The sequence below is a fragment of the Aricia agestis genome, chromosome 7 (genome assembly GCF_905147365.1).
Source record: "Aricia agestis chromosome 7, ilAriAges1.1, whole genome shotgun sequence".
Lineage (NCBI taxonomy): Eukaryota > Metazoa > Arthropoda > Insecta > Lepidoptera > Lycaenidae > Aricia > Aricia agestis.
This window is the reverse complement of record NC_056412.1, coordinates 16,347,552-16,375,525: the sequence shown is the minus strand read 5'-3', so window position 1 is coordinate 16,375,525 and position 27,974 is coordinate 16,347,552. Positions and strand designations below refer to the sequence as shown.

Sequence of the window (27,974 nt, the reverse complement as noted above, 5' to 3'; positions counted from 1 at the left end):
TCTAAAAACATATTGTTTGTGACGTGGGTCGATAAAGAAAGAAATATCTGATTAATACATTTAATCAGTATCAGAGAAGGTTCCCCTGCCACTGGAGTTGTCGCTGTCCATATCGACGTCCTCCTGCTTGGGCGTCAACTCGCCGACTGCGCGGATACACCTTATGGTGTACTTGTTGAAGTCGCAACTGAAAGTTAAGAGTATAGCTATTAAAATAAAAAAATCAAATAGGTAACAACTAAAAAGATACACTTTTGAACTACTGACTTCAAAATAGGTCATAAATTCTAGTGGTTGAGTTTTTCGTCCCATCTATTCGACCTGTACCCATACTTCCGTACATACTAATATTATAAATGCGAAAGTGTGTCTGTACGTCTGTCTGTCTGTCTGCCCTTTATCTGTCTGTCTGTTACATCTACACGCCCGAACCGCTGAACCGATTTTGCTGAAATTTGGTATGGTATTTGTTATTTTCACCCCGGAAAAATATACGGTTCCCGCGCGATAAACAAATTTTTCAACAGAGTTGCGTAATCTAATGTGAACATTGAAGATATTTAAGAAAATCATGCCTTCGGTAGTACATATAATCTGACTTTACGGCAGATTAATCAAATCTACCTGGTTTATCTGTGGTTTATCTTTATCTTACACTTGACCTTATCAGATAGGGAAGATGTATTGTTTGTCTTATGTAATTCGTTAACCAAATCGAATTTAGATACAGCAAATGGTAAAAATATTTTAACAATAATAAGCCTCATTGTTGTATGGAACAATGTCTCACCAACCATTAATACGACGTACCAGAGAGTAGTAACGTCATAGCCCACCGTCATTTTGTATGAAGCGTTTTTGAAGGTTTATTTTATGTGATTTTCGAATAGGCATGATGACTACTATTTTTTTCTTATCGGTAATTGAAAGACCCTTAAAAATAGAAACATCGCTGAAAGAATAACTCTGATAGCTTCAAAATTAACCAAGATATGACAATTCAAACATCTCATAAAATAGACCTGCACGAAACGCTCTATACAAAGTGCTACGAAAGTATGACGTCACTCTTTCGTAGTTTATACGCATCGGGAGAGAACTTTGTTTGATAGGTATATTAAATATTGCTTTAATGAAAGTGGTTTCATAACAAAAGTTGCTTTTAATTGCATAAGTTATCGAATGGTATACAAATATTAAGAAATTTAATTGAAAAAAAAATCGACTTGAATATCCAACTTTGAAGGCGTATAGCAAAAAAAATACAAATGCTATAAAGCTGAAATTTTGGGAACACTTATTTTTTACCGTGATTTCTTTATTTTGTTTACAAAATTTGCTTTAACAAAATTTGCTTTGTTAAAAAAATCTTTGACCTTGTCATCATCCCTATTGTTATATCTTGGAGAGATTTTATGATCTCAGAGTGTTTCACCAATGTTTTTTATTTTTGAGAGTTCCTTTAGTTACCAATAAGAAGAAAATAGGCAACTAGCCTATTAATAATTATTATAGAACTATAGATACTTATTTCTTGAAGACATAAATGCAAAATCATGATAACGAAACACATTGATTCATACCACGATTTGTAAACTTCATTACAATCTACAATTCTCGATCACGATCATGCTAACCCAATATTTGTGACATAATTATTATACAAATAATGAAAATATGATATTTGAATATTGCTATTGGATACTTTGAATTCGTTTTGATATTGTATTCGTTTAAATATTGATCTGGGTGGACAGTGGAAGCGCGCACGGGCACTACCTACCTTTTCTCGAAACGTTTCGTCGTATTTTTGCACCCTCGTAACTTTGGTTCGGATAATGCCAGATAGTTGAAATTGTTGAACATTTTGTTATTCGTCACGCTATGGGCTTTGAACTTAATATATATACTTTTCTGTTGTACTTACAAACTTTTATTTTAAAATGGCCAGGCCACCGGTTTTGACTAATGTGTAGAGTTTTTAGATTCTTCTCGTACGGCTGACACATTATATTATTATCACATATTTTGCCGCGCTTTAGTGTAAAATTAAGGTTTTTAAATTTAGGGCTGAGTCCGTAACGTTAGAAACTTGGCTCTACATGAGATCTCACTACTTTTTGACACCACGAACTATATGTTCTCATCTTGGCAACATTTTTACATGAAAATGTTTTTGGTGGGATATACTTTATTTACATTTGCTGATTTACAATATTATATCTTCACATGTTTTGATTTTGATAAAATACTTACAGCAAAAATAAATAGACCACGAGCAAAGATAATGGCTTTATTCAATCGCAAAATATACAGCTACCAAGGTTTTTCTCTTGGTATGGACGAAGTCTCGGACAAAATCTACTATAGTCCAAAAAAGTGAAGAAATTGAAAAGTGGCAACATCATGTCATCCCTTTCAAATCAATCTAAGAAAGAAGGGATGGCACTACGATGTTGCCACTTTTTAATTTCTTCACTTTTTTGACAAGACTATAATATGTTATAGTAATCTATAAATATAAAACTCAAAGGTGACTGATTGACATGGTGATCTATCAACGCACAGCCCAAACCACTGGACGGATCGGGCTGAAATTTTGCATGCAGGTAGATATTATGACGTCGGCATCAGCTAAGAAAGGATTTTGATCAATTTCACCTCCAAGGGGTTAAAATAGGGGACGTGTATATAATAATACTTCTTAACGCGAGCGAAGCCGCGGGCAAAAGCTCGTATTATGATAATAGTGTTCCCCGCATAATATTATAAATGCAAAAGTGTGTCTGTCTTTTCCCTCTTTAGCTTAACTAAACAGAACGCTAGACCGATTTTGATAAAATATAATATGGGGAAGAACCATCAAAATCGGTTCATAAACGACGAAGTTATCCGCGAAGAAACATAAAAAAAGCATAATTTATTATACGGTCGAATTGAAACCTTCTCCTTTCTTCTAGGAATAAGAAGAATTTTTTCTACTCTTCCTACTTTCTTCTGATTAATTTCGTTACGGGTCCCAAGGCTTAGCATGTCCCTCGGGCTCCCTGAGATCATATCAAAGGATTTTCGTGGTTGGATCACTGTCGATCCTGGCGACGCAGGAGATACAATGGTGGGAATGTGTGGTGACTGGTGGGCCAAAGCCCGTTTTAAAAAACCTTTTTTTTTAATCGGTCGTCAGTCGGTTAATTAAGATGAAGATGAATTGGAACAGACTAAAAAAGTACATAAATATTTACTCACATTTTTCCAATCTGAGAGTATTTCACTGTCAACACTTTCTCTAGCGCCAGTAGAATGCTAGCTGGTATCTTCTTTCTGCCCGTTATCAGGTATTTCACCCACAGAAGAAGGTGCTCGAGGTGTCTACTATCTTCTAGTAGACGGGCAATGGAGTTCAGCAGACGATGCGCGTAGTCCTCTTCTAGATTTGTGACGGTCAGTTCGACTGGAAATAGATGCATTTTTAATGTTGTACAATATTGCGTATTGAAATAGTTGGGACGAAAGATCTGCTTAGACACCAGATCTGCCGTGGTATAACAAAAATGCCGTTAAGTGACATTTGGTCGATTTTCAGGTTTTGACTGTACATGATTAAGAAAAAAATTCTCTATCGACCTACATAAGCGGTTTTTTGATAAGTTGAATAGTTTCGGAAATAATATTAATGAAAATGCCGTTATATTACCCTTTTTTGCGCATGTAATACACTTAAATGACGTTAAGTCATATTGGGAGTCAATATAGCCGCTAATGTTTATTAACTTGTATTTTTATTATACTCTTTTCTTGTGATTGTTTCACTAGATTGCCGTTATACGGTATTTTGTACACTGTAAAGTGATTAAAGTACTTTAACTATTTTATTGTAACTCTTTTTTAATGCAGGATTTTATGTTTGCTAAACAATAATGCCGTAAAGTGAAAAAATTAGACTTAAATGTGACTAACGAGTCTTAACGGCATTATAGCTTAGCATTTAGTACATTTATATTTTTACTCAATGAACGCTACGGGCCAGTAACGGCATTTATAAAGCAAAATAAAACATGTTTTAAATTAAATATTAGATTTAAGTGTCGCTATCTCACAATAATGCGCTATAATGCCGTTAAATAATCTCGCCCGGTGAGATCCTACTTCCGCGGTCAGGGGTCAGGGGTGAAATCAGTATTCAGATTTCAGTGCGTCGCAGGCGCTTACCCAATGCGCTTACGTAATTAAGAATTAAAATTCCCTATCTCAAAAAAAAAACTTGCAGTATTCCTAATAATAATAATAAACCAAGTTGAACAATACCTACTAGAATAAAAAAAGAATCACTAAAATCGGACTTCTGGTTCCGGAGATATGCGTGCACAAACATAAAAACATACATACATACATACATACATACATACATACATACATACATACATACATACATACATACATACATACATACATACATACATACATACATACATACATACATACACTTTTGAAATTTGGCACATCTGTTCAGAAGCTGTCATAGATTGATATAATATTTTATACTATACAAAAACTGGGCAGTTCTGGAAATATTACATACATGTACATTGTACGCGTCGAATTGATAACCTCCTTTTTTGAAGTCGGTTCAAAATTTAATTTTAAGTTAAAAATAACATTTGATTTGATTTGTATTTTGTAGTTTCATTAAGTTTAATTTTATTTAGTTGTGTTGTTTTTATTTGAGACACAAAGACTTAAAAACGGCCGTCTTAAGAGCATGCAATAATTATAATATTATTATGTAGAAATGTTATCGTGCCTCTTACCCACCTAATTAATGTGATATTTGTATTAAGTACACTGAGCTAAACGTCCATACAAATTAGTTGTAAGTATAATCCCACCAAAACATTAAATGTAAAAAGGAGCCAAGCAAAATATTGCATAGCCATGCAATATATTTATCGTAAAAAGTTTTCAGATCACATTCAAGTCAAGCCTTCAACTTATTTTGTAATTTAAATCAACATTAAGTGCATTTATCACAAGAGTTTTCTTTATTTTATAATTATTATAGTGGCTCGGCAATGAGCACAAGAAAAACAAATATAAAACTTCATATTTGGGGTAGTTCATACTTGCAAAAACGGCAAGCGTAAAGTGTTTTTTAGTATGTAATGACGCATGTGGACGATGGTACCCAATAAATCCAATCAGTCGCTGATGATTTCTCTAGAGCTCATTGCCAAGCCACTATAATAATTATAAAATAAAGAAAACTATTAATAAATTCACTGAATGTTGATTTAAATTACAAAATAAGTCGAAGGCTTGGCTTGAATGTGATCTGAAAACTTTTTATGATAGATATATTGCATGGCTATGCAATATTTTGCTTGGCTCCTTTTTACATTTAATGTTTTGGTGGGATTTCATTTCTTTTCTTTTCAGGTCACGTTAAAACTTTTCTGTACTTAGCTTAGCACTCATTCTCTGTCTCTTGGTATATATTCTAGGTCGTAAAATTAATAATTGATAATAACAGGTTATAGGTACTTCTACAAAATACAAATTCTATGACGATAGCCCAACAACTTTTGAACTTTCAGGAGGTTATTCGTGCATCGATGTTACTTTCGATTGAGTATTACAACCTATTCCAGATTTTTTTAAACCATAATAATTATACTCCGCAAACAAACAATACCGCGATATAAAGGGAGTGCTACACCATCTATCGAGCGAGTATGGAGTGTACATCGTAATTCGCAGTTCTGATTTGAGATTTAATCGAATTTAATTATCATAGTTTCATTGTTAACTTTGTTCACTATTTTTCCTTTTGTACGTAAAATAATTATTATGAAGTCGAAACTCATTTTTAATGTTCTTGCAAAGCCACAAACATAAAAATCTGTTCTTTTATTTAATAAAGTCATATTATACTTTTCAGTTTTTAGGTTTCCTTGCCCAAAGGATGAAAACGGGAGCCTATTCCTAATGAGTCTAGACTTCGCTGTCTGTCTGTCGTCCGTCCGTGTGTCACGAGGCTAGATCTCGAGAACCGCAATAGCTAGATATTTTAATTTTTTTACAAATTATGTACTTTTGTTGTCGCTATAAAAGCTAATAGTCCAACTAAAATAAAATAAATGATTAATAGGGGGTCTCATACAACAAACACGTTTTTTGCCCTTTTTTGCTCTATATCCATAATGGTAAAAGGTTTTTTAAAATTTCAGAAAATACTTAATTGTATTTCCATTTTAATAATAAGTAATAAAAAGTACATAAACTTGTGATTTAAGGGGGGCTCCCATACAAATTTACGGTACGGAACCCTATGTACGCCAGTCCGACTCGCACTTGGCCAGTTTCATAATTTTTCCTTTCACTGTGGATAACGACCTACCTTGTTGCCAAATTTCAAGGTTCTAAGTCTGCAAATCTAAGTCATCAAAATTCTAAGGTACTTCTACCTTAGAATTTTGATGATCTGTCAGACAGTGAGTGACAAAATGTAGTAAATTTGATCATCCGTAACTATTAAACTATTATCGAAATGTTATGTAATTTGGAGGTTAAGCTAGTTTTAATACTTGCTCCTAGTCACCGAAATTCTAAATCCCTAGCTTTGTTAACATCGAAGATAAAGAGGGTGTGAAAAAGCCGCTTCGAGAAAAGTATGCTACGGCCGTGCCTTTGCTAAACAGCTTGGCTGGAGCACTGCCATGCTCCCAGATATACTATAGAGCTATCTAAGATGCTCAATGGGTGGGTGGATGGGTTTTAATTTATTACAAAATATGATCCCTATTTAATACTTTAACTCCGTATAGTTAAATATCACAATGCAATATTTTTCGCTTTTTGTCGCAATAACGCCGTTAACGTATAAAGTAAATAGTGTAACGGCGTTTTAGCGGAACAATGAGTGGAGTTATTCATATACATTTTGTAGTTTACTAGACTTAAATGCGGTAAAATACCAATAACAGCACTAAAGACTAACATAAGTTAGTTCTGTATTACTTGATATTAAGCTAAATCAGGGTTATGTACTATAACGACATTTTAGCTAAACATATGAGAAAATGTTTGTAGTGTTTTAATAGACAACGTTTTTATTAGGAATAGAAACACTAAAATGCCGTTAAGGTATACGTAACGGCATTTAAGTCAAATTATAGATGAAAGAAAGAAACATTAATGTTGAACTAAAACGAAAAACGGTTTTTTTTTATTCATAAATAAATTCTAGAAGATCGCATATTAATAGATAATAAGTATCTCTTTTATGTATGTTCTGGTGCTTTTCAATCTCAAATCGGTTTTGTCATTGAGGAGTTACATAGGTTTAAAGTTTTACCGCGTTTTTTACTCATAACTCAAAAGTAGGTTTTGGTAGTTAACGGCATTATAGTCATACCACGGCAGAGATGGAGGCACATATTGTATTAGGCACTTACACAGTGTCACAATAGAGACACCTATTCAGGACGTGCCTCTTGTAAATATCATTGCATGCCATAATAAAAACTAGTTGTCATCAGATACAACTTCCAAGCCCTCGGGTAGCAAACTTACACAAAGTGTCACAAAAGTGACAGCTTATTCGTGGTGTCCCTTTATCAGTATCATTGCAAATGGCCCTAATGAAAACTAGAGTAAGTCATTTGTGTGTTGAATTCCCCCTTCCCCTCCGGACAGCAAGTCGAGTGCACGCGTTTATAGTATTCGCAATAAAAGTATTTAAATATTATGTAAAATCTAATTTTTACGCCAATAATTCAAAGCAAAATAATAGGAGTGCATAACGGCTCAGGAGTAATCACGACGTGTATCTGTGCTACAGAAGAGTCACAGCTGTGCTACGATCCGCTACGTCTGCTACGAAACGTGACATCGGCTACGTGCCCCTTGCAGGACTTCTATTGAGTTCTGTGAGCCTAGTACTTTTTACCATGCCGCTCAAGCGTACTCCACCGCCCGCAACTCAAGCCCCGTCTCCTAGCCCCTCCACCTCAAGCGTCTTGCTCGCCCAACCGTCTATACCGCTTCAACACGCGGGATCAGACTCCGCGCTAGACAACATCCCACAGCGAAACAAGCGCAAGTTTATGAGCGAAGAGGAAAGTCTTATGACCTCATGCATGGAACAAATGAAGAGAATGTTTGAAAATTTCACAGAATTGCAAGATAAAAAGTTGACAATTATTCAAAATTCTATCATTGAAATTAAACAACAAAATGAAGAGATGATCAGTTCACTTGATTTTTTGGGAAAAAAATATGACGAAATGCGCGAAGAACTAGATAGCTACAAAAGCGAAAATAAAGAAATTTGGAAGTACGTTAATTTTCTTGAAAATAAAATAGATCAGTTGGAAAAGAACATGAAGTCATGCGAGGTCGAAATACGATGCATCCCTAAAACCGCTGACTTAGAAACTAAACAAGAACTACACAAATGCTTCGAAGATATATGTACAACGATAGGGGTGGACATAAACCAAGACAAAATTAAAAATATATACAGAATTAACACTAAAAATCAGTCCAACATGCCAATTATTGTAGATTTTGTTAACACCAAGTATAAACAAGAGTTAATGGCGGGAGTGAAGAAGTTTAATAATCAATTTCCGGCCAACCGACTGAACACCAAGCACCTGCAGATAGATGGCCCTGCTAACCGTATATTCATTTCGGAATCCCTAACTCCTAAAACTAGAAAATTATTCAGAATGGCGCGTGATTTCGCGTCCAAAAATAAATATAAATTCTGCTGGACATTAAATGGAACCGTACACCTAAGAGAAACAGAAGGAGCTAAAATATTAAAAATCTACTCAGAATCGGACCTCAAAATTAACTCCACACACTCAAAATGACTGGCAAGGTTAGCATGCACCAATTGTCTTTTTTTATGTAATAGTTCGTTTTCTATTCTTTATTCATTATACTACATAAGTTTTAGATATAAAATGATTTTAGTTTTACCAAAATATATGAAATTTGTTTTTTTAATGCTTATAATAGCTATAAATTTCGTTATACACTGCCTAGTTATACACAAACCTAGTTTATTTATACAAAAAATTCTACACTTAATATTAATACCTCATGAAATACTGCATTCGACTGTCAATGTAATTGTTTTGAACTACGTTAGTACTTTTCACAAACTAATTTCTGTTGCATTGAAATATACAAAAATTGTACTTCTAACTATTTCAGATCTTATTAGACAGTGTTTATACCAAAGAAGCTTAGTAATAATAATTGTTAAATTCTTGCACTTTTTAACCTTAATATTAATTAATCATGGGCAAACCTTCGCAACTCTTTTGGCACTTCTTGGGCAAGATATGACTAGATGGTCTCGAGTTTATTTAAATAAAAAATTATGTAACTTTCAGATGATGTTTGCGTTCAGTTATTGTAATATTTATTAAAATTCGATAATATTAATAACACTAACATACAAAACGAAATAGACAGAATCAAAGTTTCCGACTCCAATACATGCTCAATAGAGGCCTGCAGGGATCTTTTTATAAAGCACTCAAACTCATTATCTCTATTAACACAGAATATTAGAAGTATCAATGCGAACTTTAATGAATTACAAATTCTGCTATCTAAAACCAATATCCCATGGGATATTGTAATACTTACTGAGTGTCGCTTGCCCCAATGTCCGTTTGTTCCCTCACTAGAAGGATATAGATGTATCACAACCAACCACAATTATCTACAAAATGATGGAGTCACAGTCTATTATAACAAAAACCTCACTATGGCAATACAGGAACCAATATTAACAAATGCAAACTGTCTTGTTCTTACCTTGGATGAAACAGCTATCGTGGCCGTGTATCGTTCACCTTCTGTGTACAACATTCAGGAATTTCTTAACTCTTTGAACCAAATTCTACAAAAATTAAAATCATATAAAACCGTCCTGTTAGTGGGCGACATAAATATTAATATTGCAGACTCATCCACAGATCCCCGTGCAGATGAATATCTTGACATGTTATCAAGTCACGGTATGCTACCAGGCCACACGCTACCTACACGAGGTGGTACATCTTGCCTCGACCACATTATTTTAAAAACCAGGAGACCGGCTGGATGTTACGTAGCGGATACTTCTATAACAGACCACGACAGTGTTATTGCTTTTATTGAAAAATGTGCTCATAAAATCAAAGTTCGTAAAAATAAGGTAGTTACAAACTTTGAAAATCTTGAATCTGACCTCAAACGACAAAACTTTGATCCTGTTTTCCAATCCCTAGACGTTAACCAATCACTTTCAATTTTCGAAAATATAATAAAAACTGCCATTGCTTCCAATTCAATAATTAAAACAATATCTAATCGTAAAAATCTTATAAAACCCTGGATGACACCTGGACTGTTACGGTGCATTAAAACTAGAGATGCCCTACATAAAAAACTTAAAAAAGATATAAATAATGAAATAATTAAAATATCCTATATGAGGTACAGAAACTTTTGCAATAGAATTTTAAAAAATGTTAAAAAAGAGTTTGATAAAAGTCAATTTCACAGTGCAGGTAAAAACAATAGACTAGTATGGAACGCGATTCGAAAAACTACTTTTACCGAGAAAGACAAGAGCGCACCCATGGAACTTCTTAAAAGTAATAGTAAGGAAGACATTAACAAAATTAATTCATATTTTGTTCAAGTAGGCGCAACTCTAGCAAGTAAAATCCAGGAAAAACCCCAACCCACAATTGATGATAGTCCTTCAAACTGTAATTCTCTCTTTTTGTTACCTACCTCAGAAGAAGAAGTGAAATCGATTTTATCTTCATTACGCCCAGACTCTGCTACCGGACATGATGGTATACCAAGTTTTGTACTAAAAAAAATTTCACATATTTTCATTCCCTCCCTAGTCCACATTTTTAACTTGTCCCTTTCAAATGGTGTCTTTCCCGATTCATTTAAGTTAGCTGAAATCATCCCAATCCACAAGAGTGGGTCTCGAGACCGTGTCGAAAACTACAGACCAATAGCCATCCTTCCTGCGATGTCAAAAATTTTAGAAAGACTTTTAAACAATAGACTCATTAGCTTTATAAACAAAAATAAAATTCTCTCCCAATCCCAATACGGTTTTAGAGCAGGTATATCGACTACTGATGCTGTGCATGATTTAACAGATTTTATTGTGAAAGGGTTAGATAAGAAACTCAAAGTTCTTGGCATCTTCTTGGATCTGGCCAAGGCTTTCGACACGGTCTCCATACCCATCCTAGTATCGAAACTCGATAAAATTGGAGTTAGAGGTACCCAACTTACGCTTTTTCATAGCTACCTCACGAACAGACGTCAAAGAGTCAGGATTGGAGAAACTATAAGTGATGAGCTTCCCATTGAATATGGTGTCCCGCAGGGTAGTATCCTGGGCCCAACCCTATTCCTCATTTATATTAATAATCTTTGTAAATTAGCCCTACCTCATGGAAGAATTTTCACCTATGCCGACGATACAGCTCTTCTCTTTCAAACTGACTCATGGGAGGAAACATTTCACGCCGCTCAGCTAGGCCTTAATAAAGTCACAAAGTGGCTTAACAGCAACTACCTTACACTAAACGTAGACAAGACAAACTTTATTTGTTTTTCCCTAACTGGAGCAACGCAACCCCCACCCTGCCTAAATTTAATAGTACATTCGTGTTCTGGAGAATCCACAAAATATGATTGTTCATGCCTGCCTCTAGCGCGCACTGAGAGCGTTAAGTATTTAGGAATTTTAATTGACAATAAAATGTCATTCGATAGCCACATTAGCACTATTGTTAAAAAAGTCCGTAAACTATCATTTTTATTTTATAGAATCAGACACATTTGTGATGAAATTCTCATTAGAAAAATATATCTAGCTCTCGTCCAATCTCTCATTTCCTACTGTATAGTTATTTGGGGTGGCATTCCGAAAACCAAATTGTTGCGCCTAGAAAGATCCCAGAGGTGTATACTAAAAGTAGGTTGGAATTTGCCAAGGCTATACCCGACAACTGAGTTATATAAAAAATGTAGAGTTTTAACCGTACGCCAGTTGTTTATTTTAGGAACTATAATTAAAAAACATACTACTCTAGACTACGACAAGTCACTAAAACAAGCCAATCGCCGAAAATTAAAGATTTGCCCTGTTGATATCTTTAAAACCACTTTTGCACAAAGATTCTTTTGCTTCCTTGGTACATTCTTATACAATAAAATTAATAATATACTTTCAATATATCATGAAAATAAATTAAAATGTAAATTAAAACTAATAACTTGGTTAACAGGTTTAAGTTACGAAGACACGGAAAATGTATTATATCGACAAAAATAAATAACATAAAAAAGATAAAACCGACTTCAAAAATTGTACGTAATAGAGAATTTAAATTCACTATCTCAAAAACTACACCGATTTTGGTGAAACTTGCATCATTCCCTAAGTTGAGCTATTACATACATATCAAATTGATAACCTCATTTTTGTGATGTCGGTTAAATTATCTCATATCCCTAAAATTTTTTACACACTCACACACACGCACACGCACACACACACACACACACACACACACATAGTTAAGTTAAATGTAAGAATAAATTGCTATAGAATATAATAATATTATTTAGTTGTTACTTTGTTACTCCTTTGTTTGTGAGGGGGGGCCTGGGGTACCAATATACAGGCCTTGGCTTAGTTTGGGCTCCATGTCTCCCACAAATTGCATAATATGTAATTTTTTGGGAGAAATAAACTTATTATTTGTGTCATCCTCGTCACAAAGTCACTCAAGTGCCACAATACTCACTGTCTCCCGGCGGCACTGCCTCAACGCACGCCCGCACTAGTTCATGGTCGTTGAGCTGCAGGGCTCCGGATAGGGCTCCGCCCCACTGACCGGCACGAAGTCGGGACTTCACCGCGGCGGGTGTACTACCGCTCTCTAGACGGTACGGCCTGTTGAGAAAAAGCTGTAAGTTTTCTATACAAATTTTACGCTAAGTACTCACATACGGTTTTACTCGATAGTTTTACTCCAAATCGAGCAAAACCCACAGTGTGGGCCGCAAAACTTACAGCTCGAAGGCTCGCATCGAGCCGGCTCGATGGAATTAAATATATCTAATTTCCTTCGATTTGGAGTATAACTATCGAGCAATGCTGAATGTGTGGACGAAAGCCCGAGCCGTGGTTTTTACTCTACGTGATTGCTCGATCGAGCAAAACCGTATGTGAGTACTTAACATTACAATCTGAAGGTAGCTTTCCTATCTTTGCATCAAGCGACCACGACCGACACTGACCTCCATAATACAAGTACGCTGGACTTATGATACCCACCTGCATTTTGTGCCTATTTGAAGCGGAATCAGCGCCCCCAATGCGGAGAAAGAGAACTAAATCTGTAACTTGCAAATGGCCGCTTAATCGTTACCTATTAATTTTCATCACTAGTATTAGTTCCAAGTAATCTCACTACTGCTATCAGCGCCAATATGGCGACTTTCAAACGTCATTTTTACGTACGTCATTTACGGCCGTTCCCAATATTTGATCCATAGACATAATATATACTGTCGTAAAGACCACCTGACAACTCGAAAATGCGTGACCATTTTTGATCTGTCAATGTGTGCGTGTGCTAGTGATGTATATTTTACTATCGATAGTATAGTATTTTACTATCGATAGTTTAGTCCGTTCGAGTTATTTTACCTGAGTTTCTATAAGAAATAAATAATATACAACTTTGATAGATTTGTATTACAAATTAGGTATCATAAATTTTAATTGGCAAAAAAAGGTGACGATTGAAAAGTAGATACACATTTTCTTTTGGAATGATTTTTCAATCGTCGGATATGTTATGACATGAGGTTCTTATAGGGGTAAATAATTTACACTTAACACATTATAAAGTTACTTATTTATTACTCAGGTAAAATCTATCTGGTAAATCAGTCCTTACATTGAAAGTAAACGTTGAAAGTAAACAACACACATAGTATATTATATTTTATTCTTAAGTACATATTATAAAATATCATAATATTTTATTACAATTATTTTGAACCGACTTCCAAACAGGAGGAGTCTAGACGTTCGCCTGTGGATATATTTTTATGTATGTTCAACGATTACTCCGCCGTTTATGAACCGATTTTCAAATTTTTTCTTTTGCTGTACATTGTATTGTTCCGAGTAGGTATCATGTTCACAAAAGTGGTGGTCTGGTGATGGAAACAATGAGAAATCGAAGTGACTCCTTGATATTCAAATGGGAACATATGGTCCCAGAAAACGTTCAAAATCTTTCGATTAATAAATTTAAAAAAGTAGTCAAAGAACGTTTTGTACCAAAGCCAAAATTTTTCTTGGGATTCCAACCAACACGCCCAATTCATTTTCCTCTTATTAGAGGATCTTGAGGGAATCTGTAAAACAAATGATTATGATATATAAATATAAACCTTCCTCTAGTTTTAGAGTCACTCTATATTATAGTAGTTTTATTATATTAGCTATATTATACTATACTATATTATATTAGTTAAAATAAGACAATATGTCCTTTTTAGTCCGGCCGCACATTTTCGGACGCCCCGCCCCGCTCATACATTTTGACACGTCAGAAATTCTTTTAGTATGATGGATCTACAACAAAATGTATGAACAGAGTGCGTTCCGCCGGGCGTCCGAATTTTTCGGATCGGAAATTTCGGATAATGTGCGGCCGGGCTTAAGGTAATAAAATATATAAAGGTAAATGATTTTTATTTTAGATTTATGTTATTGTAAAATATCGATAAGCATATCGATAAATTTGATTCAAGCACTAGCGTATATGTAAGAAATTTTGATGAAAAATTTTTCTTCAAAATTTGTGTAATATAGGAACAACAGTACCTTTAGTTACGCAAAATATGAAAGTAAAAGGGAGGATTCACAATATTTTATTTGAAATAGAGAACTAAAGACCAGAATATAGCAAAAATAAACACATCGTAGCAATTAGGACATGAAGATTAATTACGGGTGAAATGTATATTTTTCAGGATTATTACTATGATTTACACTGCAATCACTCACAGCACAAGTTATTATTATTATATATAATAGTATTTGTTGAAAATAACATACGATTTAAATAATAAATTGCAAATACCGAAAGGGCATAAAAACGATTGACGACTTTTGACGACCTGTCAAATAAAAGTTGTTACAATTTTCATTAGACTGCCTCTCTCTTTTCATCTTGTTATAATTCCATAAAGGATTTTCTTCTCTCTCGCACTCTTTGTTGGTCTTTAGCATTATATTATGTCTATGATTTGATCTATCTCTGGTTTTGCCCTACTAGAGATAGGAATAGCTCACATTAGACATTAGAGACATATATTTTATGTCAATTCAATGTTAGCTGCGATCAGTCGTATGTCAAACCAGAGATAGATTGAATATTGGGAACGGCCGATAGACATTAGAGACATAATATATTTTAAGTCAATTCAATGTTAGCTGCGATCGGTTGTATGTCAAACCAGAGATAGATTGAATATTGGGAACGGCCGTTATTGTATAATGGAGGTCAGTAACGACCGACAAATTTCAAATAAAATGCTACTTTGTGAACTAGGCTATAGGTTTCATTTTCTACCGTAATTGGTCTAGCGACCAAAGCGGCGACTGCTTTGTAGAAGCGTAGACCAAAATGATATCCATAGCCTAGTTCATAAAGTGGCATTTTATTTAAATGTTTGTCGGTCGCGGTCGCGAGCTTTAAATATTTAATGCTACCTTTAGACATTAAATACTTTAATTTAATTAAGATTTTAACATTTATACAAGTAAATAAAAGCTGCAACGACTTTGTTTAACATGTTTTTTTTTTTCAATATCTATATAGATATAGATATTATAGTTGCTGAAAAACAACGTTATTTAACGTCAGTTTTACGTAAGGTCGTATTCACCTGAAGCTACCGTCAACTCCGTTTTGGCTGTAAATGAGCAGGCCTTCTGTCGCCGCCACGGCGAAACTCTCACCCGTCGGCGAAAACCGAACGCAATGGACACGGACCTGAAAATAGGAGTATTTTTTTCAATACATAATATTATATTTAATAGAAAATAGGAGTATTTTTTTCAATACATAATATTATATTTAATATTATTATGTAACATAAAAACATTTACTAACAATTAAGCTTAGGCCAAACCTACGCGACCAGGCGCGTGCGAAGCAGAGCGTCAAGTTGTCATGTGTTTTTTGTATACAAAACACACATTTGACAACTTGACGCTCCGCTCCGCAGTCGCCTGGTCGCGTAGGTTTGGCCTAAGCTTAAATGTTGTCAATTGTTAGATTTTGTTAGGATCTGTTACATGTTATAAGTGGAGCACTTAGAACATGTAACAGTTCCTAACAAAATCTAACAATAGAAATTTTGTGATTAAATGTTTGCTAACAAATGTTTACTACTTTACCAACGTTACTAAACATTTTCTAACGGCAATGTGGGAGCACCAATAGGTAAAAATCGTGAACAAAAGTTCCGTCACATACATACGGTATACAGTAAGTGTCGACGCTTGGTGGTGGCGAACAGGGCAATCGCCAGGGATCTTGCAAGGTATTTTATCAAAATACAAGGGCCTCGCAAAGACCTGCCGCCCGGGGCCTCGCAATGGATAAGGCTGCCACTGCATATAGCTAATAAAAACGTGTTAAAAAGTTTACCTCCGGCTTAACATTCCTGTCGGCCATGTCTCCCGCCTTAACGCCGGGCAGGCGGATGTTGACGCTCCCCCCCTCCAGCTCCCCCCGCTCCTCCACCAGCGCCATGTTGCCGAACTCCGTCAGGAACCGCCGGTTTATGTAGTCCTGACATATAATATTATAGAGTATATAATACGAAAACGCTCAAGCTGGTATAAGCGTATAAAATATCACGTAATGTGCAATATTATTGACAGTCTAGGGTTGATATTAAGCACACCCGTCTTTTAATATTTATATTGCACAATACAATTGATCATCTAGGGACTCACTTGGTCAACTGTACAATATGAAAACGAACACCGCGACACGAGAATTTGGCGGGATTATAGGCCACTGACATTTTAGAATTTAAGGCAAACTAGCTCAATAGACTGTGCTTGAAAGGTACATACTTATGAGGTCGTCGTCGATTATATATTTTCAGAAATAATGTGATCACGTCGTGGTAAACTCGACATACAAAGTAAGGATTAACACTCTGTTGTCCATGTTCACCACTAATTGATAAACGAAATCTCCTTATTCTTACGTTGGAATTCAAACCAGTGTGCTGCGGTTTGGGTGTCGACGTAGGTACCTCAGTTGGTACGTCGACGCCTAGTTGGGACGTCGACGTACCAACTAGGCGTCGACGTACCAACTGAGCGTCGATGAACCAACTGGGCGTCGACGTACGAGCTGAGCGTCGACGTACCAACTGGGCGTCGACGAACTAACTGGACGTCGACATACGAGATGAACGTCGACATGCCAACTAGGCGTCGACGTACTAACTGGGCGTCGACGTACCAACTGGGCGTCGACGGACTAACTGGGCGTCGACGAACTAACTGGGTGTCGATGAACCAACTGGGCCTCGATGAACCAACTGGGCGTTGACGAACTAATTGGGCGTCGACAAACTAACTAAGCGTCAACGTACGAGCTGAAAGTCAACATACCAACTAGGCGTCGACGTACTAACTGGGCGTCGACGAACTAACTGGGCGTCGACGTATCAATTGGGCGTCGACCAACTAACTGGGCGTCGACGTACGAGCTGAGTGTCGACGTACTAACTGATCCACAGTCATCTACTCACATTGACGGCGTCGAGCGAGCGGTTCTGCGTGATGACGTACTTCCGGATAAGCACCGCCTCGGCAACGCTGTACAGGCACACGTGCTTGGAGTTGCCGCCACCGAGCACGCAGCTGCCGTCAGCCGAGTAGCAGATGGACGTGAACGCTCTGTTAAGGTGGTTTGAGTACTTTAATTATGTAGTTTGAGTACTATAATATTATTGTAAATTAAAACCACATCATCATATAACCAATGAATTGTAAGGGGTATTAGGCCACACTCACTTGGTCTTCAACATCTTCTCAGGCGTGATTAGGTCGGCGTCGGCTCGGCCGGCACCAAGATCGTTCCGACCTTCGATGCTGCCGATCTGCTCGCAATTCAGACTGAAGAAAGTTATGTTGCCGTCCAACGTGGATACTGCTATCTGAAACGTACCATGATAATGTTATACAGCAAATGTGGGAAGATGCATATGAAATAGAATAGAATAGTATTTATTTCCAGGAAATTTGTTTAACAATGGTTCTTAATATTAAATAAATATATCTCATTACTTGCGACTACAATGTAATAAAAAGAACATAAACAAAGGCGCATAGTAATGTTTTCAACTCAATCGATATTGATTTTTGATAAATGAATAAATAAGCGCCTGTACAGGAGTAAATGTTGTTTAAATAAATCGTTACATACAATTGCTTGTAATCTCGTTGTGTAACAGCGAAAGTCAAATTCACTTAACTTCAAAATTTCCAATGGAGTGATGGACTAAAACGAGCTTTAAATGAGTTATATTATACATTCCAAAGCTCTTTTTTTCACCGTTAGTGAAAATCGCAAGCTTCGTACTATCTCGCTCCCACATGCCTATCTCGTTCACCTGCTACGAGTACTTTCTTCTTCTTTGCCTTCAAAAAAACATTGCTATCTCTTTCCCTCACTATCCCCGTCTCACCTGCTCGCCATCCGGCCGAAAGACCACCTGCAGCGCATCGGCCGTCAGCTGTATAGTCTCGCAGTCGGAGCTCGCCTCCACGCACTCCCACAGCCGGACCGTCCTGTCCCAGGACGCGGACGCCAGTCGGGAGCTAGATACTACTGGACTGAAGGCGAGACTGGATACTGGTGCGGTGTGCCCGGATAGAACCTGTAGAATAAATGAAAATAAAATTCCATTCAGTTAGTTTAGACGTTGAAATTTTATCTACATTATATAACTTTTATATAAGTTATCAGATGTCAGTGGATGGTACTCCTAATTTTTTCTTTTATCTATCAAGTGAACATGGCGGACCAGGGTCAAGAATGTTTCGGATTCTAAAATGGTCTAAGATTCAACCACATTACGGCATTCCTCTACCAAAGCCAAGAGTATGTCAGATGTCAGATCTACCAGAGTTAAGAATGTTTCGGATTCTAAAATGGTGCCACATTACGGCATTCTTCTACCAGAGCAACGAATATATCGGATTACAAATTGGCGACTTACTTCAAGCAGTCTTCCGAACTTGGCGGACCACACGTATATATCGAAGACGTCGGTGCCTCCTGCGGCGCAGAGCTCGCTGCTAGCGTCTAACGCTACACATCCGAACTGTACCAGACTTGGCGACGTCAGAGTTCGGAAGTTACGGTACCTAGAAGTATAATATTGTTATGAGAGATTTACACGGTGTATAAAAGTCTGTCCAGACGGCGCGTTGCGTCAGAGTTGCGTCGACGCAGCGCTGCCGTTTAACGCACAGCCGGCCACACGAGCGCTACGTCATCGCAGCGTTATTATGACGCAGTCTTAACATCAACACCCCCTCCCGCTTCGTCTCGGGGGCTGCTGTCTGTCATGTGTGCGTTGCGCGCTGCTGTCACGACGCAGCGCGCCGAGTGAACACCTTGGTTATTTGTATGTTAAACAATGCAACTGCAGCGCTGCGTCGACGCTGACACAACGCACCGTGTGGACTGGCTCTAATTCCCGTATCATTAGTCGCTTCCTTGAGATTTCCATTATGTCATTTGTTCAACAAAACGCTATTTACTTACATAACAATATTTTAAAGAGTGTATGTAATAATTTTTCATGAAAACATAGAAGTAACTCTTTCAGCAAAAAGTAGTAGACTTTTACAGTGATAACACATCCTAAAGTATTATTATTACGTCATTGTTTTATTACAACCCGCATACAGATGTATAAAGACAATCCGCCATTTTGTGTCATCCGCCATCTTGTTCTCACCTTGTCAAATCATAACACCGCACAGTGCCATCTAGCGACGCGGACACGAAGAACTTTTTGTTCGGGCTGAACACTATACTCGTCACTGAAGACTTGTGCTCGCTGAAGGTCACGAAACAGAACCCTGAGGTCGTATTCCAGACTTTGACCTTTCCGTCGTAACCTCCCGTGACTATGTACAGTCCGTCCGGTGAGTAGGCAAGACAGGTCATGTCTAACGAATGACCTTGCTGCTTCATTACATATTGCTCACCTAAAAATACAGAATAAGAATGTTATAGTTCTGATTTGAATAATATATTATGGTACAAGATATTTTTTTATTAAAAGTAATTTGAGACGTCTTTAGGTTATTCGCCCATATTATATCCTTTATCTGTCGCTTTTTTATATAATTTATACTTATAATTTGTATGATTTTAGTAGCTAAATGAGCTAACAGTAATAGATTTTAAAATATTAAGGCAATGTTTAAGTGAAAGACGCGTTTGGGATCAAGTTTTAAAATATATAACATTTGAATGCACGATTTCTAATTAAAATATGCGATAAGATTTCAAAGTACTTGGGGATTCGTGCATTGACCTATCGCTACTTCTTACTCACTCACACACGAGTAGGTATATTGCTGTCTCGTTTCTACTGACAGCACGATAGCCATTTCGTGCGAAAGAGAAAAATAGCGACTACATAAATTACTTCTTTTAAGTTATTACTTACTCTGCCACTCCCAGACCAGCAACTGTCCGATATTAGGACAACCAAATGCTATCCAATCACCCTGGTCCGATATAGCTATACTACTGATACGGTGTTCCGATATACTCAGTGTGTGTATTAGATTCACATCGGGCATTTCGTGGAGAAAGAATATACCGTTTGAGAAACCTGAAAAGAAATTATGTCACAACTTAATGAACTATTAGGGCCAACCCACACGTACCACAACCACACCACGTGGTCGGGCGTATATTTGGTATTGTAAATGAATAAGACTGTTCACACGTACCACATTTTGCAGTCTTTGTCGACCGTGTGTGTGATACTGTGTTAATTGACCAATTAACGCATCGGCTTTTTTTTCATATTTAAGCAAATCAAAATTAAATCAGAAGGGCGCTGATTGGTCCGCTGCAATGTCTGTCTATAGGTCAAACGATGCCCATCGTTCCATCTAAGTTTGAGTCACGGTTGGAACGATAGCACGACACTGAAATTTGCTCAGACGCAGCGGAACCAAACCGTAACTGAACCACAACCAAAGCAGATGTGAACCTGAACTGAAACATTTAAAAATAACGAGATTGCCCTGCTGGTTCATTTACAATACGAAATGTATGTTGGCCCTTAGGCTACATTGCGGCACCTGGTGGCAAATAGAACACCCTCATTGAAAGACGCCGTGTCCTACATACCGGTAACCAATAATTTGGTGTTCTTATGATAAGCGGCTGCGGTGAGCTTGACCTTATGGCTGGCGTTACGTATCGCGTCGCCGATGTACCACCGCCCAAGCTTCTTGTACGCCAACTTCTTCGCTTCTTCCACTTTCTTTTCCTCTTCCATTTCTTCGTCGCTTTCCTGAACAAAAAGTTGTTTTAATTCAAACAAGTACTTCTTCATTCATGATAATTTTTGTTAGCGAAAATTCTTGACTGAACACTAATGTAACAAAATTTTTACATATCTACTAAGTAATCATTTTATAAGGTAAACTGTACAAGTTGGTGACCTTGTAGAAAAAAAATTCTGGACCTACTCTGAAAATAATTAAAATATTTTGCTTACACAAAGCCAGACAGCTAACAATCTGTGTGAATTTGTGATATTTTAAAATTTTGAAAACAAGGATTTTTCAGGGAATTAAATACATGATCTAAGTTTACATGAACAAAGCTGCGGACAGAAACTAGACTTATATAAAACTTACGTATTCCTTATCCTTTTCTATAATATTCTTCTCATCAACTTCATCTTCTTCCAACTCCTCTGCCTCCTTCTGCAGTTTCCTCCTCTTCTTATGAGATATTTGTACTTCGGACGTTACTAAATCATCCATGTCTATACTCGCTTCCCATAAACACACTTGACCATTCCGACTCACCGATATAAGATCCAAACTTTTCTTCTCGAAGAACACACCAACAATCTTATCGGTATGGCCGCTCAGTGCGTACATGTTTAAGTTATCTAAGTAGTCAATGGTGTATATTTTGGTGGTAGTGTCCTTGGAGCCCACAGCTAAAAGTTTGCCGCAGCTAGACCAGTCTAAGCATGTGACGTCATCACGCGCCTTCTTGAAGACCCTTTTCATGACGAAAGACCGAAATTCACCAGTGAAGCTGCAGGGTGCAGTCATTATGAATACTGCAAAAAAAAAATATCCACAGCCAAACATATAACCTAATCGTTTTTTGGAAGTCGGTTAAAAAAACAGTCAGAAGTGATAAGAGATTTTTAAATGAAGTAGAAAATGAAGAAGTAAACACGGTTATTGGTAATTGGTAAAAATCTGAAATATATAAAATCTATATATATAAAACTCAAAGGTGACGGACTGATTGACATAGTGATCTATCAACGCACAGCCCAAACCACGGGATGGATCGGGCTGAAATTTGGCATGCAGGTAGATGTTATGACGTAGGCATCCGCTAAGAAAGGATTTTGATAAATTCCAACCCCAAGGAGATCAAATAGGGGATGAAAGTTTGTATATAATAATACTTCTTAACGCGAGCGAAGCCGCGGGCAAAAGCTCGTATACATATAATATCAGAGTTGGAGAAAAAATGGTCTCATTCTGAGGCAAAAGGGGTGATATTTTCAATATTTTTTACCCTCATATGATTACACAAAAGTGAACCATTTTCAGTTATAATAAAGTTTCCTAACAGGAATATGTTTTATTGTCAAACCCTGTATGTGTAAGATTAAAGTTAAAGTAAACTCTATTTCTTTATTATAGTAACCCTATAAATAAATGTTTCTTTTACTTCCTAATTAATGAAGAGTAAAAGCAAATGTTTCTTATTAAATTTCATCTTTGAAACTATGTCTTAAGAGGAGTCCACACTGCCGTTTTTCCATACAAACGTTGTCCCCTGTTTCCTCCCTGGATATTGCCAGTAGAGTTATGATTTTTTTCCTGAATATCTATGGCCAATTGTCCAAAAACCCAAAAAAATGGCCAGATTTTCCTCTGTGTTCAAACACCCAAGGTTAAATATATAAAAAATAAAACATAGGAACACAGCTCAAGCCTTGGTTTAATTCTTAATGAAAAAAGTACTTAAATCTGTTAAGTTTTGGAGAAGGAATCAGCGGACAACTAATCAAAGATTTTCTGTTATTTTATTAGAACTTTTGTCGTGTTGTCTCTATCGCGCTCTGCAGTGGGAGACTTGAGATTGTTGAGACAGCAATACATTTTCAAATACCTATTTTCAATTTCTCTCGCCCTTGGTGTATCCTCTTAGGAAGGAAGGAATAAAAGACTACTAAAGTTTACCTGTATCGTCACAACATGCAGCAAAATGTCTTCCATCAGGGCTGAACCTTACAGCATTCACCTCCTGCTTGAACTTGTACCTGTGTATGACAGTACATGTTAGGAGACTTATCATCTGTGCTTCACCCTCTGAAAAAAAATTGTTATTTCAGTTAAAATAGGTTTTTCCTACTAAAGTTCAATTGTGAATTAATGATCTGTATAACTCAATATAAAAAGTAGATGACACAATAATTATGAGCATAATAATAATATATTATGAGCTCTTAAATCCATTCACTTTACGTCCTTATACAGTCAGTATACGGACGTAAAGTGAATGGATTTAAGAGCTCATAATAGGCCCCCTGTTGCACAAAAATTCGTTTATCACGCGAGAACCGTAAACTTTCTAGGATAAAAAGTATCTCCATACTAAATTTCACCAAAAATCGGTTCAGCGGTTTAGGCATGAATAGGTAACAGACAGACACACTTTATCTTTTTGTGAAATATACATACTTTCATTGATTGCAAGCAAAACCGATCCATTTGGTGATACATCAATGGCTGTGTAGTTAAAGTGGCTTTCTATTGCCAATGTGTTGCTTTTGTTCCTGAAAAATAAATACCAATCATGCTTTATACTATGATCAACTTAAGTCAATAAAAATTGGAGTGAAAGCTAATATACAACAAAACAAAAATGTTGAAAATCGGTTCACAAACTGTAATAGTTGAACATACAAAAATAAAAAATAGTCCACAGCCGAACATATTATAACCTCCTCCTTTTTGGAAGTTGGTTAAAAATACTAAAGAAGACTGCACAGAGACTTGGTGGTGCAGTGTACTGAGTAATAAAAATCATTAAAATTACTGCATTCAAATAACTTTGTATTATTTAATTGTAACTTCTATAGAAGTATAGCAATGACACAATATTGAAGACATTTTATTATTATGATATACCAATAACCAGGCTTAACAAAGTTAACAAATCTTTCCAAGGTCAATGTATATGTTTATAAAATAAATCTCAGAAAACGTCCAAAATCTTTCAATTAATAAATTTAAAAAAGAGCCACCCTATTCCCAAGTTGTGCTGTCCTCGATGAAATCATTGACTTTATAATACGCTTTAGCACACAAACGTTCTTTAACTGCTTTTTTAAATTTGTCTATAGGTAGATTTTGAACATTTTCTGGGATTTTATTGTATAGGCGTATACATTGGCCTTTAAACGATTTGCTTACTTTGGCTAGTCTGAACATTGGTATTGCTAACTTGTTCTTATTTCTAGTATTTACATTATGATTATCACTTTTCTTTTTGAAAATATTTATGTTCTTTCTAACATATAAGAGATTTTCCAAAATGTATTGAGCTGCGACGGTCAGAATTCTTATTTCTTTAAATTTTTCTCTTAGAGATTCAAAAGACGACATCTTATAAATAGAACGAATAGCTCGCTTCTGCAGCACAAATATTGTATTAATGTCCGCCGCGTTTCTCCACAAGAGGATGCCGTAAGACATTATGCTATGAAAGTAGCTAAAGTAAACTAATCGCGCGGTCTCTATATCAGTGATTTCACGAATTTTTTTAACAGCTTATGCTGCAGAACTAAGCTTATCTGCCAGTTTTGCAATATGTGGACCCCATTGTAACTTACAATCCAGCGTTATGCCTAGGAATATGGTGGTGTCTACTAAATTCATTTTCTCATCATTTAATAGTACATTGGTTTGTATTTGCAAGATAAATTTTAAACATTTTGTTTTATTTGAGTTTAAAAGTAAATTATTAGCATTAAACCAATGTACTATTTTTGAGAGAGCACTATTTACTTCGTCTTAATTAAATTGTCGCCTCTTCACATTAAAAATTAGTGAAGTGTCATCACCAAAAATTACTATCTCATGCTTATCTTTAACAAGATAAGGTAAATCATTTATATAGACGAAAAAAAGAAAAGGGCCTAAAATGGACCCTTGTGGCACACCTAGTTTTATTTTGGTTCCATTAGATCTTATGGAGTTAACTTCCACCCTCTGCGTTCTATTTGTAAGGTAAGATTTTAAAAGTTTAAGTGCCGTGCCCCTTATACCATAATGGTGTAATTTTTTTATTAGAGTATCATACTCCACACCAGGGATGTTGCGGATCCCGATTTTTTCACATCCGCGGATGTGAATGCGGATGCGGATTTTAATGGGCTCACATCCGCGGATGCGGATGCGGATGCAGATGTTTCGGATCCTATATAAATATACTGTACTAGCGGTCCCGAAGGACGACGTCCCGTCATAATCATAACTCATATCTATGAAGTTTAAATTGTCAAATTCGTAATGACATAACTCTATATGGTGGTAAGGAATTCTTAATTTTCCTAATTATCCACGATTTTTTTAAACCGTATTGTAAATCTAAAACATTCTCGAACCTATTAAATAAAACACAAAAAAAATTCATCAGGATCGGTCCAGCCGTTTAGGAAGAGTTCAATTACAAACACACATACAGAAGATTTTTATATATATTACTAGCGACCAGCCCCGGCTTTTCACGGGTATAAAATATATTACCTCACAGAAGTAACGATTAAAATCGATTCAGTAGTTATAGATCTATATTAAATCAATAATGTATTTAAAGTATTTAATTGAATAAGGATTACTGCCGCATTGGTTAAAATCGCATCGAAAAGTAGCTATTATTTGAAGTTAAAAGTAAATGACAAAAATATTATTGTGGGATATCCATAAGAGATAGACATAATTATACCATTGCGGAGTTTTCTCTAGACCTTTTCATAGTGTACAATTATACTTAGAACATTATTTTGATAAATGTCGTAGGGTTCAGCCTGAGTTTGCAATGTATGCGGAAAAAATGTAATTATTTATGACATCACATTAGAAACCCCAAAATCAACAGTATTTCTCCACTATTTAATGAATGTTATTATATTATAAACCTTCATCTTTAATCATTCTATCTATTAAAGAAAACCGCATCAAAATCCGTTGCGTACTTTTAAAGATTAAAGGGAACAAAGGGACATAAGGGAAAAAAGCGACTAAGTTCTTTTATATAATATGTAGTGAAGATAAATGAAGAATTAATACAATGAAAATGTATGTAAGTATATTATTTTTATTTATATGTATTACTAATTTGTTTTATCATATTTTTTATCAAATGAAAATTAAATTAAAATAATTTGTTTTATCAAATGAAAATTAAATTAAATTAATTCCCCTATTTTTAACTTCACGAACTTTTTTTGATAATACTTGAAGTTAAAAATAGGATAATTAAATTTAATAAATAGTAAAATTGCCGCTTTTTCCGAGTCAAGGTGGTTACGCAGAGGTTCGTAAATTAAACCCACCCCTTTTCTTTCTTGTCGCAACTCATATGACATCCGCATCCGCATGAAAATCCGCATTGATTTAATGCGGATGCGGATGCAGATGCAGATGTCCAAATTTGCGCGGATTCGCAACATCCCTGCTCCAGTCAAAAAAAAAATATATTCATTACTGCCAGTGGCCTGCATTGGGCAGTACCGCCGCAAATGCTACGTCCCGCAATTTTGAAATTGGTAATATTTTCGAAAATATTCATTTAAAATTTAATTCATATGCCGTAAAGGGCCATAATATCTAAGATTATTAATCATTATTAAATCAACAATGTATTTAAAGTATTTAATTAATGCTATATTGGTTAAAATCGCTTCGAAAATTAGCCGTTATTTGTCGTAAATGACAAAAAAATGTTATTGTGGGATATCCGTTAGAGATATAGGTACCTATACCTTCCTCTTCACTCTATCTATTAAAAAAACTGCATCAAAATCAGTTGTGTAGTTTTAAAGATTAAAGCATACAAAGGGACATAGGGACAGAGAAAGCGACTTTGTTTTATACTTTGTAGTGATGCACGCTTGCGATAACTAGGTAAATTACAGCATTTACTTACTGTTTTAGATCATAAATTGTGATTTTATTTCCAACTGGACTAATCACACAGTTTCCATCGTTAGTAAACAAGATGTCTCCTCGTTTATATACAGTTCCTAAGAGGTTTTGGAACTGAAATCACAAAAAGACATTAATAATTATTGAAAGGACGATTTTTCTTCAACCTATAATAGTGGGATTATTTTTTTTTTTAAATACGAGTAAAACTAACAACTTACCTTGTAATTATACTTCATTTTTAAATATTTTTATATAATTTTTCTAATAAAATATCATTACAAATACCTAAAGATTTTATTAATAACACTAACACGTGAAATAAAACATAAACATAACCTAAAAATGTGTGCTTGACGCCTTGACA

The 27,974-nt window shown here is 35.8% G+C and overlaps 1 protein-coding gene across 1 annotated transcript; it reads right to left on the bottom strand.

The window, feature by feature from the left end:
* Positions 1-46: 46 nt before the first annotated feature.
* Positions 47-27,872, bottom strand: LOC121728646 (periodic tryptophan protein 2 homolog). The gene is made up of 17 exons (XM_042116870.1): positions 27,829-27,872; positions 27,609-27,721; positions 24,137-24,231; positions 23,636-23,764; positions 22,055-22,491; positions 21,540-21,705; positions 20,845-21,012; positions 20,125-20,377; positions 19,378-19,525; positions 18,844-19,035; positions 18,170-18,312; positions 17,905-18,052; positions 16,782-16,925; positions 16,015-16,121; positions 12,849-12,997; positions 3,247-3,451; positions 47-187 (listed from the first exon to the last, which is right to left on the bottom strand). The coding sequence occupies exons 1-17, from the start codon at positions 27,844-27,846 to the stop codon at positions 61-63; spliced, it is 2,742 nt and encodes a 913-aa protein (XP_041972804.1). The 5' UTR covers positions 27,847-27,872; the 3' UTR covers positions 47-60.
* Positions 27,873-27,974: the final 102 nt, after the last annotated feature.